At 30.9% G+C, this 23,352-nt stretch overlaps 1 protein-coding gene across 1 annotated transcript in view; it reads right to left on the bottom strand.

The window, feature by feature from the left end:
• The window catches only part of LOC143205007 (uncharacterized), a 61,398-nt gene extending 52,155 nt beyond the window's left edge, over nucleotides 1-9,243 (bottom strand). Inside the window, exons 1-2 of the mRNA XM_076418372.1 lie at nucleotides 9,213-9,243; nucleotides 8,195-8,404 (exon numbers count right to left, since the gene is read on the bottom strand). Coding sequence (XP_076274487.1) covers nucleotides 8,195-8,404; nucleotides 9,213-9,243 — 241 coding nt within the window. The remainder of the gene's footprint in view (nucleotides 1-8,194; nucleotides 8,405-9,212) is intronic.
• Between the last annotated feature and the right edge of the window lie 14,109 nt (nucleotides 9,244-23,352).

Genomic DNA, 23,352 nt, shown 5'->3' on the forward strand with positions numbered 1-23,352 from the left:
TTGATGCCGAGTTTCCGGACACTGCTCCAGAAAAATCAAACAACAAGGATTGGTATGCTAAGTTTAGACGTGGTGAAATGAGCACCGAAGACGGTGAACTCAGTGCACGCCCAAAAGAAGTTGCTACCCACGAAAACATTTAAAAAATCCACAAAATGATTTTGAATGACCGTAAATTGAAATTGAATGAAATAGCAGACATTTCAAAGATATCAACTGAACGTGTACATCATATCATTTACGAATATTTGGGTATGAGAAAGCTCGGTGCAAAGTGGGTGCCGCGCGAGCTCACTTTTGACCAAAAACAACGACGAATTGATGATTCGGAGCAGTGTTTGAACATGATCAAGCGTAATAAACCCGAGTTTTTGCGTCGATATGCGATATTGGATGAAACATGGCTCCATTACTTCACTCCGAAGTCCAATCGGCAGTCATCCGTGTGGACTACACACGATGAACCCGCTCCAAAGCGTGGGAAAATGCAACAGTCTGCTGGCAAGGCTATGGCGTCTGTATCTAGGGATGTGCGTGGAATAATTTTCATTAGCTACCTTGAAAAAGGAACGACCATCAACAGAGACTATTACATAGCGTTATTGGACCGTTTGAAGGACGAAATCGCGGAAAAACGGCCGCATTTAAAGAAAAAGAAAGAATTTTCAGATCTCAAAACAATGCTCGCTGGGAAGAAATTTTCGTCGAATGAAGAGGTGATCGCCGAAACTGAGGTCTATTTTGAAGCAAACGACAAATCGTACTATAAAGATGGTATAGAAAAGTTGGAGCGTCGCTATAATCAGTGTATAACTCTTGAAGGGAATTATATTGAATAAAAAAATAATTTTGCCAAAAAATGTGTTTTGCTATTGTAGGGGACTTTTGAATTGACCTGTTACGGTCTCCCAAATATACACAAGGAGAGCATTCCACTGAGATCAATTGTAAACTTTGGATTGGATCTCCATTGCAACATCTAGCCAGTTCATTAGTAAAACATCTGCTTGAAGCGGAATCCTTTGTTAAGAAAGCCACTTCATCCAGCGGATAGAAAGTATCCCTGTTGAATGACATCTGCTACTAAGCTTTGATTTGGAAAAACTAGTGAGGCTAGTATGCTGTAGCATTATTTGATGAGCTATCACCATGTCCTAGTTTTACCGCTATCCCCTGTAATTGCAAACCCATTTATGGATGATCTAGAAGTAAGAGTATTAAGTAAAGGAAGCGTTACTGTTAACGTTACTTTACTTATGTAGACGCAAGAATTCTTATTCCTGCGCTTTACAAATATTCCACGGCCATTTAAATAAAATGTATCCGAAGATCAAATTCATAATGAAGATCGAAAACGAAAACAAACTCCCATTCGTGGACGTGTTGATGTTATGTAATAGGTCCTTGATTATCTCGTCATCTGTGTTGAAACTACCTGAATAGTAAAGAAGTGAAACGAGTTGTTGTTTGCCATTAAATAAGAATCCTCACTATCGCTTTTTTATTAACTATTGTGGCTGCTTAATTAAGTAGTTTAGTAGTGTTGTAGATTAATTCTTCGATAATATATGCATTATATATACTATAATGTTAAAATAAATTACATTTTATAATATTTCCGTTTCATCATTTGATTTAGATTAGAATGTTGTTATATAAAAGTTATACTTTATAATAACTTACTTATATGTTTTATTATAATTACATGTTGATATTATATAAAATAAACTAGAAGTCAAAGTTAATTGCGGCAACATTGCGACGGTTTGAGTTCACTGTTTCATTGGCAGAAGATTATGAAAAGGAATTCTTACGCATTCGTACATCTCCGCCTTATGTCAGGATTGGAAAAACGCTCGTAAAACTGTATCCGGATAATTGGTAAATATTATTTTTATTCCAGTACTTTTTTGACTATCAAACGGTTCAAATGTTTCGCAACTATAATTTCAACGATTTTAATTCCATAATTAGAACCCCAGAGATTCTATTGCGAAAATCTGTAATTAGTTTGCATCATATTATTCATTAAAAAAAGGCTTATTTGTAATGTTATTTCAGTAGCTGATATTTCAGTTGCTGGGATATGATAAGCAATGGGACATGGAAACCAAACTTGAAATGATTCAGTTCCGAAGTTTGCAAAAGTATCACAAGTACTTGACATTAAATAAGACAGATATGAGTAACGTGTTAATTTTCCATTATAAATTGTTTCAAAAACTAAAAGAGCGACTTCAGTTTTTATCCTGCATACAAATACGTCATTAGTTTTCTTCTTTCTAAAATTTCCGTAATGGATTAAAATTGACATCAGAACATGCGTCAGGAAACCACTTACGCCAGTGAAATGAATAGAACTAGAAGAAATGCGACAGCATGGTGACATGTAACACTCAACGGCAAAGCTACAGCGAAATAAATAATATGTTACCATAAAGCTTTTAAGTCATACATCAATTTTGACAGATATACACTGCATCCATTGAGAACCATTTCATATTATTGCGGCACATACAAATCCACAGTGATATAAATTTATACATATTTATATCCTACGTGGTAAATCACGTCCATATATTATCCGATATGCATATTTTATTTATATTCGAAGAGGAAGCCAAAATGACAATATAATATATCACATAATTTTTCTCCGATAAATGCCTTTATGTAGAATGAATTCGGGTGTGTTGTGCGGTAGATAAAATATTAATTATTAATAAAGGAATGTAAAACAATAAACACATAAATTCACCGAACCATAAAACATTTGAAGCATTATCGTTTTGATATATATATATATATATATATATATATATATATATATATATATATATATATATATATATATATATATATATATATATATATATATATATATATATATATATGATTAAATGCTGGATATATGTAATAATAACGCTATATAAAATATTTAAAAATCTCCGATAACACGAATAGCGACAAAACTTTGTAAAAATACCTTTGTATCTTTTAGATTTCACTATTAAAAAGCGTAAATGTAAAAGGGTTAAGGTACTCATGTAAATATTACAAAAAGATCGCTATTACTAATTATAGGTACCGCTTAAGAATGTGCCACAGGAACAAAAGCACCACAAAACGTAGAAATATAGAACATAGAATAAAGAAATTTAGAAGTGAAAGTTATATGGAAAAATCGGGTCCCACGTTTAACCTTTTCGGAATCCCCGTTATGCGGCGAAATGTAAATGAAAAATGCAACAGCTATATGTGTGTTTCTTTCTCGTACGGCCTCGGTATTAATAATTCTAACCTAAGCAGTTAATTTGACCACTGCTTTAGACTATTCTGTGTATTTTAATTTACTAGTGTAATAAAAAGAAAACCTTAAGGGGATCTCTTATGATCTCCTATGAAGGTCCAGGAAAGTTTGTAATCATTTTAAAGATGAAAACTATAGACCAAAATGTGGAAAGCCATGGCTGAAACAAGATGTAATTCCTACTACTAATTTAAATAGTATTTTGTTAAATAATAATGATTTACTGCATTGAAATAATTAAGCTTTTTCTTTACCTTTACTAAAAAACAAGGAACATATGCCCCCAATGGCAATATTAAATCACATAAGTTTTTTTGAGGCTGATAGATATATAAGAGATTCTTCTACCCCAACAAGACCCAGAAGTAAGTATATAATAAGAAACTTATGTTTATTATAAGAGAATGGAGGTTCTAGGTGCAATTTATCTGTTCATTTATAGATAACTCAGCCTGTTCCATCAGTTTCGTCTCAGGATGGATGAAAAATTAATGACTATATCCTTATTGAAATGCAGTGTCAGAGGATATAAATTGTTACCAAAGATATTCTTCTTGCCCTCTAGAAGAACATTAATGCAGATACTGAATAAGGTTCCTTTTTGCCGCTGGAGTAGTAACCTCAAATTTTGGTCGCTAGTTCAGAAACTTGACTGTATAGACCGAACTGCAGTTGTCATATTTGATAAAATGTACCTCCATTTAGGTAGGTTGTTAATTTAGATGATTCTAAAAAATAATACAAGAGAACCACTAACAGTTATATTATCTTAATTTTTGTTTTAGGTTTGTTTTAAAAATTAGAGAGAAGATAATATCAGTGGATTACGTGTTTTGGGTAGTGGAGATATCTCTGTGATTATATCAATGTCTTTATGGTCAAGGAACACTAATGTAATTGTAATATAGTTTATTATAATTATATTTTATAATAATTTGTTTTAATTTCCCGCTAAAATTTTTTACTACACATTTTTAAATTCCCGCTAAAATTTTTTAAAATTCCCGCTAAATATTTTTAAATTTCCCGCCGTAACTAACTGTCATACAGCACATGCGTAAGCGCCATCACACGGGGATTCCGAGCGTCACTTAACTTTTTTTAGCGTTTAAACACAGGAGATGTGCTTCTAAGTATCTTTATTCTATGATATAGAATGGGAACTAAAATGGGCAACGTGTGTCTCAACCATTAGAGGACTGAATATATGAAAGGGAGAAGTGACAGTTTTGCGTATTTCGATTTGAAATCTCGTACATTATATTTTAAAGAAATGATTGCATTGAGAAATGCATTTAGATTAAAACATGTCTCAGACATTTGGAAGATGGCGGAAATTATAATGATCCCAAAACCTGGGAAGTCAGCAAGCGAAATAAAAGCCTATAGACCTATATCACTGCTGTCAGTAATATCTAAGGTTTTTGAAAAACCCCTGCTGAAAAGAATAAAACCCACCATAGAGAGAAAAAAACTAATACCAACACACCAGTTTGGGTTTATTAACAAGCACTCAACAATTGACCAGGTCCACAGAATAACAGATGTTATTGAAAAAGCCTACGAAAGGCAAAAAAGTATGCTCAGCTGTATTTTTAGATGTAGCACAAGCTTTCGATAAGGTTTGGCATGAAGGCCTTATTCATAAACTACAGAAAATGTTACTAATACAATACACCGAACTATTAAAATCATATATTACAACTAAAATGTTTATAATCAAACAAGAGGAAGCTTACTTTAGAATAAAAGAAGCTATAGCAGGTGTACCACAAGGAAGTGTACTGGGACCAATGCTTTATCTACTTTACACTTGTGATGTACCACAAATGGAAGATATCACGTTGGCTACATTTACTGGTGACACTGCGATTATAGCTGTTGGAGACAATAGTGAAGAAGCGTCACGAAAATTACAACAGGCCAGTGATAATATAAATAATTCGACACAAGCTTGGAAAATAAGAATTAATGAAAGTAAATATGTACCGGTGCAGTTCACCTATAAACAGACCGTACAAGCACCAATAATATTAAATGATACTGTTACTCCATATAGCAACAACGCTAAATATCTCGGAATGAATCTCGATGCAAAACTTCGCTGGAAGGAACATATAAAGAAGAAAAGAAAGAACTGGAATTGAAATATAGCAAAATGTACTGGCTAATTGGAAGAAATTCACAATTATCAGTACATAATAAATTGCTATTATATAAGCAAATACTGAAATCTATATGTATATACGGAGTTAATTTATGGGGATGTTCTGCAAAGAGTAACATAAATAAAATACAAATTTTTCAGAACACAGTCCTGAGAGGTATTGTGGGTGCACCCAAATACTATAGGACTGATTATCTACATCGAGACCTTCAGGTACCCACAGTCAGTCAAGAAATCAAGAGTTCCTCCTAGTTATATACCTAGATTTAAGTTATCATAAAGACAAATTGTAGGTTAAACGGAAACGACTAGTAACAATATATTAATAAAATAATAATTTAATGTGTCACACATAGCAAATATAATAAACAGATCTAGGACCATAAAAGATAGACACCGGCGAATAATATTGCGAAATGCTTCTAATGAAGCTGAAGAACCTATCTCAAAAAAAGTGGCGTCATGTAACATTTTCGGGTCAAAAAAATTCAATTTGTATATCACTGATTGCTAGAAGTGTTGCTATCGTAATTTAAGAAAAGAAAAGCAGCAAGACAATGTTGCTGTTCATACTGCGAAACTCGTTAAAGACTATTTTTCACAATATTTAAACTTGTTCAAAAGTGTCCAGCGAGCTCTTCTGATTTTAATATCATTGAAAATTGTTGGAGTTAGTTAGCAAATGCTGTGTACTCAAATCAAAACTAAAAAATGGTTTGATTGACGGAGTGGTAAAGGCGATAAGACGGTCCACCTACCATTGCGATAATCGCGGGTTTGAAACCTGCTGAGGTATGGTCTTAAACTTATGTTTGTTATAGTTTAATATTTGTGATTGTCCTAGGCAAGAGTGCAACATCCGACAAGGAAAATAATCCCAATCACGCCAGTAATCAAGCTGGGTAAGACAGGATGATTTCTAAGTTGGCCACTCGCCAGTTGGTAGGCTTAATGCCGAGGACCGTGGTTCGAAGCCCATGTTAAACTATCGGTCCAGTTCAGATAAACCCCTAGTTTGTAATAGGAGGGTTTAAAATATAGAAAAAAAAACTAAAAAATATTATCCAAGATGAGTGGAAAATGTTAGATCAAGATTATGTTAGAGACTTATATGAAACGCTACTGCAAGGACTGAAGTTGTAAAAAATAGAGCAGGCTGCATCTACTACTGAAATAAAAATTAAAAATACAGAGCAATAATTTAATTTTATATATAACTGTGCTAGTAGCGTCGTACGATTTTACTCGAAACCCATAAATAATCAATAATTTGTCTCGTGGTAATATTTACATGAATACCATGACCAACCGTCTTTAATCTAAAAAGTAAAAAATTATTTCGATTAAGAACTTTAATGAAAAATGTTTAGTGTGCTTAAGTTTTGTTGCGAAGCTATATTTAGAAATTTCACCAGTTATTCTGTATTATTACAACCATATATATTTTAATTATATCATAATATTATAGTTACATTATTATTGTAGTAAAAACAACATTGGCATACACACTAATAAATGTTATTGTTAAATTATCTTAGCTTTGATTTCTTCTATTATAATATTATATAAATAAAGTTCGTTCGTATAAATATTGGATTTAATTCAAATTACAAATAATTTTAAATGATTTATTATTCTTTTGCCATATGTTATTTAAAATTATTTAATATAAATAGTTTTTAGAAGCATTTGATGGACAAATGATATTAGAATATGAAGTATGTATTAATTTTTCTACTTTTTTATATAGAAAATTATTTATTACTTCTTCAGGTTTCGCCAGGTTTTATTTCCTACGCTTGGACTTGTTGTAATATAAGATTCTCCAAGATTTACTAATTTCAGTTATTACCTATAGATGGTCTTGAAAGTCTTCAGTAAAAGTTATTCAATGAACATACTATAATTCGTTTGAAATATAACAATCACAAGATATTAATATCTAGATTTAGAGGTAGCGTAATTCGTTTACTTAGTCAAAATTTATAGCCCTTTAAATTAATAAATTAATTTTAAATATTAAGGACATAAGGCTCATTTGTAACAAACTTCATGTTGAAGCCTCACTAGCAGACGTCACTTTTTAGTATGCGTTATTTCATCATTCAAGTATGAACAAAATCGTATGTTGGTGCATTAAAAATAACGGGAATTTGCGGGAAGTTTTGCGTTTTTACTTCAATTTGAATAAACAGGCGACTGAAAGCTGTCTGAAGCTTACGGCAAAGAAAAAAAAGAGCAAAACAATTTAAGGATGAGGATTTGAAGGCACTACTTCAATGAAGATTCATTGCTTCAATTAATGAATATCGCTATTGATAATATGATATAAGTTACTAAAAATATGTCGATTTGTGAATAGCCACAGACGATACATCGTTCTTTCGAGTTGGAATCTGTCAATTCTCTGAAAGATGAGAAAAAGTAGCGGCTATCGATGAACAACGCTTTGAGTAAAATACATTGTCCCGATTTTTCACAATACACTTTTTTTGAATTTACACACGATATTTTTATCCGCGACCAACATATCTACTTTCAATTATGAACAATTTGCATGCCTTATTGAAATTTCTCTCAGGTATTATTAGTATTGTGTAAAAAAATTAGTTTCTAATCTTCTGGTCATTTATGGTGAATGTACTAATCTTTTAATTCCTGTAAGTTATTAACTGAGCGTTTCATTACTTAGATACATGGATTGTTGAAAATCTTACCGCTCTTGATGTTGATAAGCTTTCGGTTGCTGCGAGAGCGGCGCTGTTTGTCGTTCCTTTCCGAGTGGATAACGTTCGGATTGGCCAGTGATGGTGTTGGCGTTGCGCAGAGCCACAACGCCAGTAGTACGCACAGGGGGCCCCAAAGCGGACGGGCATCCGCCGGAGCCCCCCGCACAGCCGGTGGTCCTGGACCCGTCGTCAGAGCACCTAGAACAAAAATTATCCAGTTTATTTATTTGATCGATAACTAACAATTGGAATCGGATTTAACGTTTCTTATGTAAACGTAATTATTTACTAATCAGTGCCCTATCAACATAGTTATAATTACTTCGATTTAACAAATTTTGAAAAACTATTTCGTGACAATTCTACATATTTACTTTACTCGGAACAAAAGTTATTTTTGTAAAAATATGGGGTTTGAAATTTATACTTTTTTTTTTGATTGAATGATTTATATGGGAACATAAACCTATACATACATTATTTTAATATTTTTTTTTATTAAAATTGAACATTCTAGCGTGGACCGATGGTATTCCAATTCCAAAAAAAGTTAGAGATGTTTGGTTATATCTTGCAGTTAAAAAGCGTGAACCAACCAGTAGAGCTTGAATATCGGTAATTTCCTTCTGTAAAGACTATTCTAATATAAGGTACTTACTTACTCTTTAAACTTCGTTAAACTTACTTAGTTACTTCAATTATGCCTTATAAATGTACTGTCGAGGTAAATAGCTCTGTTGATAACATTTAATGTTGGTCTCATTTATTTTGTTTATTGTATATGAGTAACTAATAATTTAAAAAAATTTTTAATTAAAACAGATAATATGGAAAATTATATTTAATGTAATGTGATGTATTTAGTTTTACAAGTGTACTTGACGTCAGTACATATTTCCACAAGATTGGAATTCCAAACAGACGACCAGAAGAAAATGGGCTTCCTACTGAATGATGTTCACTACTGAATGGCCATATATTCCCAAAATATTAAATAAAAACATACCTCCCACAAGTTTCAACAAAAATTCTATCATGGTGCCATCATCAAATAGTTCAATGAGCTATATTCAACCATGTTAAGGGTCATTGATTCACATTTGATTGAACAACGCGATTTTATCAAGTTTTTACTGATTGGTAGGTGAGTTATGTCATATAGAAGAATATATGAGCTCAAATGTTACCACTAAAGTCAAGCACAATAAAAGAAACTAAGCAGAGATCTAGTTTAATAATTGATACGAGAATTTAATATATTACAGCATGTCTAAACACATTTTACTTTATTTAACTTGAAGACATTTTAAGAAGACGCATAGACAACTTTTGGAAGATGAAAATATAATGGAAGGCCGAAAAGATCATTCTGACTAATTTTTCCTCATTCAATAATAAGTACCATTGAAACTGAGCTTTGCTTAGATCATTTGAACGCATGGAATTTTTTACATGTAATAATAAGTTTTCTTTTTTAGATTAGTAACTCCGCCTTTTCTCTATTTACATGTTTGAACTAAATTATGACGGGAGTTCTGTGGTGATAAAACAACCTTAAATAATGTCTTTGTACTTCCAATGACTTTTATTAACCATAGCAGATAGTTTTGTCGAATATATGTTGCGATACGCATTATCGTACACTCTGCAGTATTTGCGCATTCCTTTCACAACATTGTCTCCTTTGTCTTTATACACTAATTTTGTGTTTAACAAAGAGAAAAAGGGCTATATTTACATTTACATCTTACGAACTACCTATCCACCATAAAAAAATGTAGAATCATGAGAACTATGATTTAAAAATTATTAAAGTATTTATATAAAAATATCATTAAAAAAATTACTATATACTGAATATAATAAAATTTGTGAACAAAATTTACGCATTTAATACATTTTAACACAGTGTAGAAAAAACTGATTGGTCACTGACTATACTTCTTTAAGATTGATTAGTGGTTTTTGTTAAGATATTGAAAATAAAGCACTGATATATTAGTTGAACATATAATTCTTGATTTATCTATTAAGAGAATCATGTTTCTCTTAATTCTAATACACGTGTTGAGAAAAACAAAAAGAGAAAAAAGGCGACTCACTAGTAAAGTTGCAATAAAACAAAAATCTATTAGAGATTAAATAGAACTTAAATATTTAGCAATTGTTACATATGATGAAAAATAATTATACTATAATATTATAATTGTAGAAAGTCAGGAGGTAGAAAAAAAACAAACCAACAATGATCTTAATCCATCAAGAATAATATGAAAACTAAATTTTGGTACTCTCTCCAAGCTGGTAACAAAATAAACTATTTAAAAAAAATAAAAATCATTCTTTAAAACTTCTGAACTACTCAGCAGAAAAAATAATGAGAAAAAACTAGCGCTGGGAACTATCGATTGAAAACAGTCGAAAGAGTCGATACACGCAAAACAGTCGATAGTTAAGAAACTAGCAAACTAGCAACCAAAAACTAGTCAAAACAAGTCAAATGCACTGTTTTTTCAATTTGTGATGCCAGACGAAGATGTACGGACTTGGAAACAGTTAATTTTATATGTGCTTATATTTTCCAACGGTAGTATAAGCGAGACGGAGATGTACATATTCCTTCACGTACTAAGTTTAAAAAAGAAAAGGAAAAAATAATTACTGAATAATATTAGCATGTAAATAATAATTTCATTTTAAACGAAGTAGAATTACTTTTATATTTGAATGTTCTGTGGATCTGTAAAAAGGAAAATAATTTTTCTATGGAATGGAATAATACCCCACAATATTTTATCGTATTTTAATATGTTAATTGCTATTTTTAAATAATATATTATAATAAATATAGACGTATTGTCTATATTTATTACTCGATTATTTACTATATAATATATATTTATAATACTATATTTATTACTCGATTTATTACTCGATTATTTATTAGTCGATAGTCGTTTTCACTCTATAGTTCCCAACGCTGGACAAAACCTACTACTCTCGATTCATATTTCAGATTTTCAGGTAATATTTCAGGAAGCGATAAGTTAGAACAATGAAAAAATAAAAAATATTTAGGGCAAAAAATTGAATTTTTCTTATCAAAAGACAAAACTTATGCAACGACCTAGCAATACGCCAATTTCACGTATGTTTGTGTTATATATCCGGCAATAAAACTCACATTGTTTGTGTTTTGTGTTTGATATCATTCCAGCACATAAAACTGCATAAAAATAAATTGTTTGTTCGAGATGCAAAACAAATATATCGGAAAAATTGAAAATTCTAATCGGCTAAAATGTTACATATTCAACATTGTTTCTTTTTTTGTTTTTGGTGAATTTGATGCGGATCGGATGGTATTAAATGTTAACACACTGATTGTTTGATGCATGACGGCATACTACGGATAATATTATAAAAATAAAAGCTTCTCTGATGATCATATTTCAGTCAATTTTTTTTTGCCGTAGCATTTTGTACATAATTGGATTTTGTTCAGTTATAACATTTTCCTGGGAATTTTTCAGTTAATTTACATGAAAAATAATAACTTCTTAAACAAAAAAAAATTAAACTATTTGATACATTAATAAAGTGAAATTCTATGAATCAATACCTTTATATTAATTGATATATGTTATTGCTTTCAGAATATGAAAATATTTTCGGTTGTATTTCATTTATAATTTACACTAAATAGAGTGTCACTATATTGCACCCCATACTTCCATAATTATTTTAGATTAATTAAAACAGTTTTGAAAAAAATGTGCTCATTTTCAATAAATCCTACGTTGTTCGATGTTACTTTTCTGAAAATAATAAAAAAATTAACTACTTGTATCATGTCTTAATTTCTCACCTTTTAATATCAGAAACAAGATTAAAATGTGTATGATGTATTGTAATAATCATGGTGATTAATTGAATGTTGGGGCTCTTTCGGGGCATATGCAGAAAACTATGGAAATCTTACTATAATTTAACATGATAATAAATATACAACTCACAGTTGGATGCCATTTTGTCAACATTGGTTGACAAAAAGGGTTTTCATAGTTTCAATGTTTTTATGTGAGTGGAATACACACAGTTTCATATATACAGGGGATGGGCAAAATAATATGAATACCACGCAATAATGTACATTTTGTTGCTCCAAATCCTCAATGATAAAGTTCTTGATATGACTTGCCTATTGCCGCGAGCACTGTCATAATATAAAATGATAATGCGCTCATACGCACTTAAAAAGATTTAGTCTTGGCTTGAGGAGCATCCAAATATCATCAAACATTTTTCCTGGCCCGATATCGGACTATATAGATTGATATTGAAACGATATCGGGAATAGAGCGATGAGGAGTAGAATTGCACGTCCAACACCATTGAACCAATAGATTGATATGTTTGTACAAGAATGGGACAATGTTCCATTGGAAACTATTCAGACAGTCTACGAATTTATGTCGTGAAAACTTTCTGGCACCAAGAAAACCTAACAATATATTTATTGTGGATAATATAATAGACAAGCCGACATTCTAAAGGTTTTGGAACGGTCATACCTCAAAGATAACAATAAAATACATAATGTCTGAGCAAAAGTAAATTTGTAGAGAAAAGGGACAGGAAATGTAAAAAAATAAGCCGTAATATTCGCATTTTAGTAATTTAAGTACAAAATTATCCTCAAATAAAAAATATTATCTTTTAAATATCTATGTTCCAAATGTTTTTAATATTTTTTTTTAAATAAAAGCCCATAATGTTAATATTGATTCATAGAAGTGAATTTAAAATACTGGCTCAAAATAAAAGCTATAATTTAAGTTTTAATTAATAAGAGGATAGCTGTACAGTAGAGTATCTAAGATATGTGTGGATCAATATTTTTGTAATTGGTTAAAGTATATAACAAAAATATGTCAAAAATCTACAAGAGGGAAGAATATACTAAATCCATTGCAGCTGATACAGAAAATGCTTTAGAAGAGAGTTCAACGTAAGAATAATAAAAGATTCCTATTTGTAGTTTAAGTTCTTAAGTAATATATGTTTTAGATATCACGATTATAATGTTAAATACATATATCTGCTTGTTGCTTTTGTTTGATTATTTTATATAAATGGGATTTAATGTTTAATGATAAACTGTATTGCTCATTGTCTATATAATGCCTAATGTTCTTTTCCAAAAGAAACTATCAAAGTAATTTTAAATAGAAAGAATTGTGCATGTGCTATTTGGATTCAACGATTTTGTGATATCAGCGGCATTTGAAGTGGCACCTGGATGAATCCAGTATCGGTATTAACTTAATTACGAAAAAAATTTAAAAATAAAAATTCCACGCCACCAACTTATATTCTGTATTCATAATTTTTGCTGTATCACAAATAAAATAAAACTACTGAGTCGATAGTAGTCAATGTTTTTCTTTGTGCTTTGTGCAAGTTTCCTAACTGTTGTTGCTGAGCATTTACTCAAACTCAAACTTTCCAGCCATAATATTTCTTTATTAATGGAAAATACATTGCGAAGAAATAAATGTTGCGAAAGTTTCGTAAAAGTTAGCCGAAAACGTCGTAATTGAATGCCTAACGATAGCTGCTAACTTTCAGATGGAGAAAATATAGTTTTTGATATAAGAATAATGATTATATAGATCTTTGGAATAATAATTGTTGAGGACAGAAGAGAAGCACTTGAACAAATATTTATACGGATATCTATTATATTTGACTATAAACTTCATAGTTTTGGAAAAATACTAGAATATTGGTGAATGATTGACATCAAATATACAAGAAGTAGGTTGAAACGACACGAAATGAATAGTGGTGAAAATATTAATTTGAGTAATCTAACCAGCTGTTCGAAAAATGTGATAGTTAATGTGTAAAAGGAAATAGTCACGTAATCACGATTTAGATAATTAAAACATACGTTACAGTGAGAACAATTTTTTTTTATTACTCTTCGTGTGTCCACAATCTGCCCTATTGGCAATAAGTATTTCGTCTGTTTATATTATATATACATGGCATGTAGAAAATCACTTCATTAAGCAATCTTCTGTATAAAATATTATCTTAATTAATTAGTCTTATTCTAATGCTTATTCTACACTCTACATATGTCCAGTAATCAGATCAGGTGGTGTTTTAGTCTACGCACTTCACTATCACGTCGCATATTTAGCTGATTAGCGAGTACATTGGGATGCACTGACACTCTTTCGAAGTACTTCACACAAACACGTTGGATTACACTGGTTATAGGTTCTAGAGGAATATCGCGTTGTATCACTTTATTTGAAATATAGTACGGAGCATCAACAATGGCACGCAACACCTTATTTTGGAACCGTTGAATGATGGATATATTAGATTTGCTAGCGGTACCCCATAGTTGTATTCCATATGTCCAAATGGGCTTGAGTATAGACTCATACAGCAATACCTTGTTATCTAATGATAACTTTGATTTGCGCCCAATGAGCCAATACATTTGATATAATTTTAGCCTTAGTTGTTTCCGTTTAGAGAGTATGTGCTTCTTCCAGGTTAGGCGTCGATCTAAATGCATACCAAGATATTTAACATGCTCTGCTTGGGGGAGTTGACGATGATTGATATTTACTGGTGGACATGTTCTTCTACGCAGGGTAAACGTTATATGCGTGGATTTTGATTCATTGGCTTTAATGCGCCATGTCTTCAACCATAATTGTATTTGCTCCTGGTGGGTTTGTAGGTTTATTGATGCTGTGAATGGATCTTCATGGGATGCTAAGATTGCTGTATCGTCTGCATATGTTGCCACAGTAGTTATTTTTGTGGTGGGCAGATCAGCCGTATACAGAAGATACAGTACTGGACCCAGTACACTACCTTGCGGAACTCCTGAATATATGGGATTTAATTCGGTATGTTCATCGCCTTGATTTACAATAAAATGTCTGTCAGTGAGATACGATTTTAGTAGCTGATAGTCCGGATGAGGGAGAAGTTTCTTTAGTTTAACCTGCAAGCCCGTATGCCATACTTTGTCAAAAGCCTGAGATATGTCTAGGAAAGCAGCCGAACAAGATCTTTTGGCATTTAGGTCAGCGTTTATTTGGTTTACAAGTCTATGCACTTGTTTTATAGTCCCATGCTTATTGCGAAAGCCAAACTGATGTTCTGGAATAATTTTTCTTTTTTCTATTATATAGTTTAGTTTTTTTATGTATAATTTCTCGAAAACTTTCGAGATTATTGGTAATAAACTTATAGGTCGGTAGAAGGTCACATCTTCTGGTATTTTTCCTGGTTTAAGTATCATTAATATTTTAGCTACTTTCCAAATACTAGGGAAGTAATTAATTCGTAGCATAGCATTAAATATATATGTTAATAGTTTTATAGCCTTTTCTGATAGTTCTTTTAAAATTTTGCCAGTAATTAAGTCATAACCAGGAGCTTTTTTAATATTAATCTCTCTCATTATTATATGTTTAACTTTTGTGACCGTTAATTTCTCGTGCGGTAAATCCATTTGAAATGGCGAATCTAGAAAGCTAGTAATTTTATTTTCGTCATCTTTATGTAGCTGAGACCGGAATGGTTTAAAAATATTTTTTAAGTGTTTTGAGAAAATGTCGGCCTTCAGTGAGAACTATTAAAAATTTAATTGCTACTTTAAAGAGATTTATTTCCTTAAACAAATATATTTTGACTGAATTTTCAACTCACATATGTTTAAGGAATTTTAACAAAGACTGTTTAGAGACTTTTTAGATCTATTAGATCTATTAGCAATTTATATATTTTATATAAAATAAAAAGTAATAAATATAAAAACATTAATTTAAAAACTAATTTTCATATCAGCCAATAAATATGACGTTGTCGGATAATCACGTGAAATGAAGTTTTCCAGTGCTTACTATATGATATGCACTCCTCTGGTATATAATACAATATGAATAACAGACATAGTACCGCTTAAATGGAAAGTCCTACCTCGTCCACCGTACTCATAAAATATTGCTCCTTTCGACTACAACATGTTCTTATAAAGAAGACTCAAACCTAATTAGTCACAGCGTTCTTTACTGTTCTCTGTTCCTTGACAGCGTTCTCTAATCCACTCGCAAAGCAGTTTTATATATTTCAAGAATATTATTGCTAATGCCCCGAGACTGACGATTCTACCAATTACGTAACTTCGATAAAAACATCCAACAACTTTAACTCGCATTGGCATCACATTTTTTGATATATTTTATGCTCTTTAACGTTATACCATTAAATACTAACTCTCTGTTTTATTTTACATCTAACAAATAATTAATTTTTTTCAAAGGGATTTAAATCATGTTTAATGGCAAGTGCGCGGTATACACGTGAACAGCCCTTCAGAAAAAACAGCCTTCAAAAGAGTGCGTATACGTATTTTTATTCTGTTAGGTCTTTCGGCAAATAAATCCATTATTTCTGTAGATTATACTTTAACTCTCCATCAAAATAAAAATTAATTTCCAGCAACTCCATTATAAAGGGTTTAACTAATGGACAACAAATACACGGTCTGTACGAAAACAACGCCTTATTATTATTTTTTCATTTTACGGCTTAGTTATGTACAATTATAATTTATTATCATCCGTTGCCTGTCGGAAATTCTGACGAGAATTATATAAATAACGGCGCACAATAAAAAATTGATAAGAGACCAACACAATGGGTATTTGTCGGTGTCCTATATCCAAGAACAAAGGATCTGAAATTATTATTGATCCGATTTATTCAGGCATATAAATTTCTAAAACTAATATATCACATTCCTTCCACAATCCCTTGTCTTCCGTACCTTTCCTTAAATCCTAAATTGTTAAATTCATTCACCATCTGCCAAGGAATATTATAAATTAGTTATTGTTAGGCTAAATTGAACATTATTCTCCAACAAATAGGGATGGGGCTCAATGAATTGAATTGTCGATATCTTGCTTCATAAAAATATGATTAGGTTTAGAAAGAGATACTGGTATTAAAATTTGTTAATGTATCTTCCTATGGTCTGTTTAGAGTTATTTTGTACATACGTCATTTAAGTTTGTGCCATTAAAACGTCGCAATGTTGCCGCATCAACTCTGAGTTTAAGTTCAGTTTGGCTTTGACATACAACAAAATTTTAATCAAAATAAAATAGTTGAACAAAAATGTTATCAAATATAATTTATTTTAACATTACAGTATATCTAAAGACTACAGTTAATTATACGACAACAATAGTTTATAGGTTAGAGTTATAACCTCTAACCACTATTTCTTTAAAGAATTTTGCATACGTCTGACAACCGGACGACTTTGACACGCTCATTCGTTTATGTATTCGAACTAATCAGACAGCATTGTGGCTCATTTTAACTAGTATAAAATGAAGATATAATATGGAAAATATTGTCTTATTCTAAAACGAATTTACAGATTGCGACAGGCAATACATTAAACATCTTGATGATGTATGTACAAAAAAACTTGGCACACAACACTGTCTCAGATCCCAAATTAATCTGGAAATTAATTTCCACTTACAATAGTCAATGAGATCATCGTATCGATCAAGATATCTGAAGAAGTTTAATGATATTTAAGGAAACATGTTCTTCCTAAGCATCTCACTTATAAGCTTTTCATAAATATTTTTCTCCATATATATCGATATATATTATATCTCAATAGTTTTTACAATGTTACTATCTCTGTTTAAATATTGTAAAAAATTACACAAAAAAAAACGATACACAAGCAAAAACATTAATTTTTCTATACTGTACCATTAGGTACTCTTTCCAATTGCCAAATTTCCCAAACAGAACGTGAAGCCATTGAAATAAAGTTACCAATCGGCTTTAATCATTTATGCTGTGACTAGGTCGACTCCATTGATCTTACAATACTTGAATGGGATTACTTACATATATGCGTTTGGAGGCAACAACTTCCAAAATGCCGCACACAGAATACCAATAGGTTTCTCCTTAAATTTTTCATTTGTCTAACATCACTATTTAATACATAACGACGGAAATGTTATCATAGCAAAATATGTATCTGTCAAAGCATAAGGCTGTAGAAAAATACAAGTAGCGACCAACAAGATCTAAAAATGATTTAGAGACTGGAAAATACAGCTTAATAGCTCCAAATTTATCCATATTAATTTTTCGTTGCGGCGAAATGACAAAAACCCAATTATATCACTTGACGGATGACTGATTTCTCAAGCAGAATCAGCTAAATATCTTGAAATATATCTCGATGACAGGTTACAGTGGAAAAATCATGTTAAACAAAAATCAGAGCAGATTAGACTCAAAGCAACACTACTGGTTAGTCGGAAGATACTCTTAACTTGATCTAAAATCAAAGAGATTGGTTTATTAATCCATCATAAAACCAATTTGGACCTAAGGGGTGCAAATATGTAGTTGTACTAAAATATCAAACCAACTAGTAATCCAACGCGCCCAAAACACAGTTTTACGATTAATTGCCAATGCTTATCGGTACGTAATCAATGAAGAGCTGCACGATGACCTCAAAATCAAATGGATACACGAACTGCTCAAAGATTTCGCCTTAAAACATATAATAAGGTTCACAAACCACCGCAATGTGGAAGCAATACATCTACTAGACAACATGCAGGAAATCAGAAGGTTGAAGCGGACTGAACCACACGAACTTGCTCAGTGTAAAAGTATATTCTTAACTTTAGCTTAAGTAGATTAGTTTCATTTTAATTTGGGATATACATACTGAGGAATATATAGTAATTAAATAATTATATAATATAAACAATTACGAAAATACCGCAAAGTAATGAAAACCAACAATGCAAATAATTAAACAAATCTAATTTTCTTCATTAATATAATTTCCCGCAATTATCTCATCGACTCTCTTGTTGTGAACGAAATTCACTCAATCAATCTCAGAATAAATGTTGCCCAATAAATAGCCAATATAAACTATTAGTTATCTATATCCCCTGGTCATTTACTCAATCACAAAAACTAATACATCACATTCCGTTCCGTGACTCCCCTCTCCGTCCTGATCCACCCCTCAATCCGAAAATTGCCCCGAATGAGGGATTCCTCTCCCCTCATCTGCCAATCGCCATTATCGATTAGCTACCGTTGAAATTAATTGGAAACGGTCTTAATGGTTTGACCTAGTCATTTGGGAAAAGACATATTATATAACTTATATTTTACTCGATACTGGACACTACTAAAACAATGAGGCAGCTAGTTTTAATTTAATATTTGTTAAGTAATTTTTTTTAGGAACTACAAAATATCTAAGTACTGGAAAAAATCGGGCAATATAAATGATTAGTAGTGTTGGAAACTATCGATTGAAAACGGTCGAAACAGTCGATAGTCGCAAAACAGTCGATAATCAAAAAACTAGCGACTAACCATAGTAATTATTATTTTCAGTCAAATGCACGGATTCGACTGTTTTTTTAATTCATGTCAGACGAAGATGTACGAAACATTTCCTGTATAAATTCTGAGACAGGAAAGGACGGAGACAATTACATGGGACAGTTAATTTTATATGTGGTTATAAGTGAGACGAGCGAAGCGACAGTATAAGAGATGTATAAATTCGTTCACGAACTAACTTTAAAAAAGAATAGGGAAAAATAATTACTGAATACTATTATAATAATAATACATAACATGCAATTTATAATTTAGTTTTAAACGAAGTAGAATTACTTTTATATTGGAATGTTCTGTGGATCATGAAAAAGGAATGGAATAATACTCCACAAATGATTTATTGCATTTTAATGTGTTATTTTTAAATAATATACTATAATAAATATAGACAATACAATAGAACTTAAACAAAACCTACAAACTAAAGATGTACAATAACCATAAATACTATATAAAAATTAAACATATACCTAATCTTAGAAAAAAAAACTGATCCATGACTATAATTAAAATTAAAAATGATCTGAATAAAATGATATAAATGCTTTATTTATTATTGAATGGATATACTTTTTAACAAAAATCGGGAGGGTAATCGAAATATTACCTATTATTGCCATAAAAACAATCAAAATACATTACTATTCATCATTTCCAATTTTAATATTTTTACCCTATTACATTAACAATCTTGAAAAATATTGTACCAAAATGCTAAAACATGTATTATTATATTGTCATTTACAAGCAAACCACCAAAGAATCATAGAACTACATATATTACATATAAATCTATGTAAGCATAAATTGAGTACATTTTTGCCAAGGTCGCGGCTAGGACGACAGAGCCAGAACGTTAAAAATCAGTTGATTGAAGCTAGTAGAACCAAAAATAGTAACTAAAAGTACGACTGAAACAGTCACTGGTAAAAAGTAGTCAATTACTAGATATAGAGAACAGTCGATAGTCAATTTCAGTCGATAGTTCCCAACACTAATGATTAGCGTTGGGAAACATGGAATAAACTTGACTATCAACTGTTTTATTGGTTGTTACTTTTATACTTACTAGATTTTGGCCTTGCTCTTGTATAATGATAATATTTTTCGGGATTATTTATTAGTACAATACAAAAAGATTTTGATAAATGATTAATAAATTATTAATAGTTAATAGCAAAATAAATGAATAATTTATTATTAAGTTAACATTAAGTTAACTGATATGCGCAATACAATACCATATCTACATTAAGAAGGAATATTTTATTTATATGTAGTGGAAGACAGTTTTAATGTTATCTATCAATTGTTAAGTAAATTATCATTTTGGTTAACGAGTTTCTGAACCTTTGAATAACCATTGAAACTTTTTAATATTAAAATTTCTTAATATGAAAACATATTGTACATCCTTAATATTTATATTTTATTAGATTTTGTGTATTTTATTATATTATCCGCAAAATATCCGAAGGATATATTCAAATGTTTGCTAATTATCGATTGTTTTATTATCATAGTTTCCAGGGTTACAAATGATATTATTATTCTTATTTTCAATATCATTAACAGCTTTTCTAAACTGGTTTATTTGATATCTTGAATTCACTAATCTTAAGTGTATTCATTGACCTACTTAAGAAAGTAAATATTCACTGCATGAAATGCAAAATCAAAACTTGGTAAAGTGACTGTGAATATGCAATTTTATATGAGGAAGTGTGAGAGACAAACAGCCAATGCACGTCATCAAAATTTAACTTAGCATTTTGGTTCACAAATATTTGACAACAGGGTCTACCAATACCAAAACAAATCGAATTTTATAGACCGATTCTAAATTTAATATATGGATGCGGTTACATGTTCCGTCAACATGTAACCGCATCCATATATAATATGGATATATCCGGTTACATGTCAGACAGCATTTCGTCTCTTTTAAATTACGGTAAAATAAGAAAAAATCTGCTTCAAGACCAATTTTTTATTTTCGACGTCATCTATGATGTGCATTAGCTGTTTTATTGGAAGGCCTATTTTACAAAGCAATTTCACATAACCTTTCTGTCAGAAGTACATCTAATTAGTTCATGTAATTTTTGTAATATCTAAGGCAATTATGAAAATTGGAAATATTAAATGTGTAATCTTTAATATTCTTTATAGCGACAGTAAATGAATATGTCGAAAGATATACGCAACTTTGTATGGAACTATCTATTCCAGATTTTGAAATACAAGAATATACTGTTTTTTTTTAACACAACAGGAGAATTTTTTATTTTCTTTTGTAAATACTAATATAATCTTTGTTTAATCAGTAATTAAATGAATTAAAGAAGAATAAACTAGCATTTCATACAATAATAGTTCAGAAAACATTGAGAATATAGCTCTGATATTTAAACTGATTTTGATTATATTGTGACACTTATATGTTATAAATTGGCTCTTTAACTGCATTGTAATTTTGTGCAATTGGTGTTTGTACTTGAAGTTTCATAAACAAACTCATTATTATATATAATCTGTTGGATTTATGTTAGAAGTATATCTTCGTAAAATAGTATCAATTTCCTTTAATGACTCGAAAATATTAAAATCTTGTAATACGTTTAGACGATCTCCAGATGACATATTTTGTTCGATAAATGTAAATAAAAATGTCTATCATCTGCTCCTATAAAAATATCCAAAAGTTTAGTTTACAACCTTTGCCGCTTTATAATCTATAATAATTATCCAGTGACAACCCAAATTGGATTTTATAGGCTGATTCGGTTACGTTTACTAACGCGTCAAAAATTATTGTACTTCTCTTTAACTAATATAAAATACAAATATTTTAATATTCCGAAAAAAGAATGAAGAATCTGTTATGTACGCGAAGTTGTAGAGAAATGATGAACAATTACGAACTAATTTTCTGGCCCTCCCCCTATCGTGAACCCCAGAAACAAAATTATTTTCGAAACCCAATTAGAAAATATTCCCCTTTATGGAAGAAAGTTTTCAGACAAATCAGAAAACAAATGAAACTGGCTAGCCATTTAATCCTGCACGTATATTTATCTAAATTATTCGAGCATTTCCTGCATCCCCGAAAATCTAATACATCACATCCCTTCCATCAACCCTTTCTCGACCCTCCCACCAATTTCTGAATTGCCGGAATAAAGCAGTCATCCCTCATGCGCCATTCCCCTATTTTCAATTGGGGTGAATTTTCTTGGTAATTAATGGTAGGTCTTTTCTACATCTTACCCAACTTGTACTGTGGTTACAGCTCATAAAATCTTAAAACTTTCTTCAGTATTACTACTTAGTACTTGTAGTGCTTGTATATATATATATATATATATATATATATATATACATTTTTTTAATTACTATTTCTAATGATTCGGCGATTGCTATGTGTTGTTACGTTTATTGTCTCTTCGGATATATTGCATTTATTATTGGAATGTTTGTTATTATTGAAATCAAAGTGACAGATCATCAAAGTTTACTAGCAGATGTCCTGGTTGCCCAGAGATATTTTCTGTAGTCTATTCAACAATATGTGCCTGTCGAAAGTTGTAAATTCGTTTTACAGTCAGACAATATTTTCGTTCATT

This window comes from Rhynchophorus ferrugineus, unplaced genomic scaffold (genome assembly GCF_030347505.1).
Source record: "Rhynchophorus ferrugineus isolate W39M unplaced genomic scaffold, kcgeb_rfMv2 rfM1, whole genome shotgun sequence".
NCBI lineage: Eukaryota > Metazoa > Arthropoda > Insecta > Coleoptera > Curculionidae > Rhynchophorus > Rhynchophorus ferrugineus.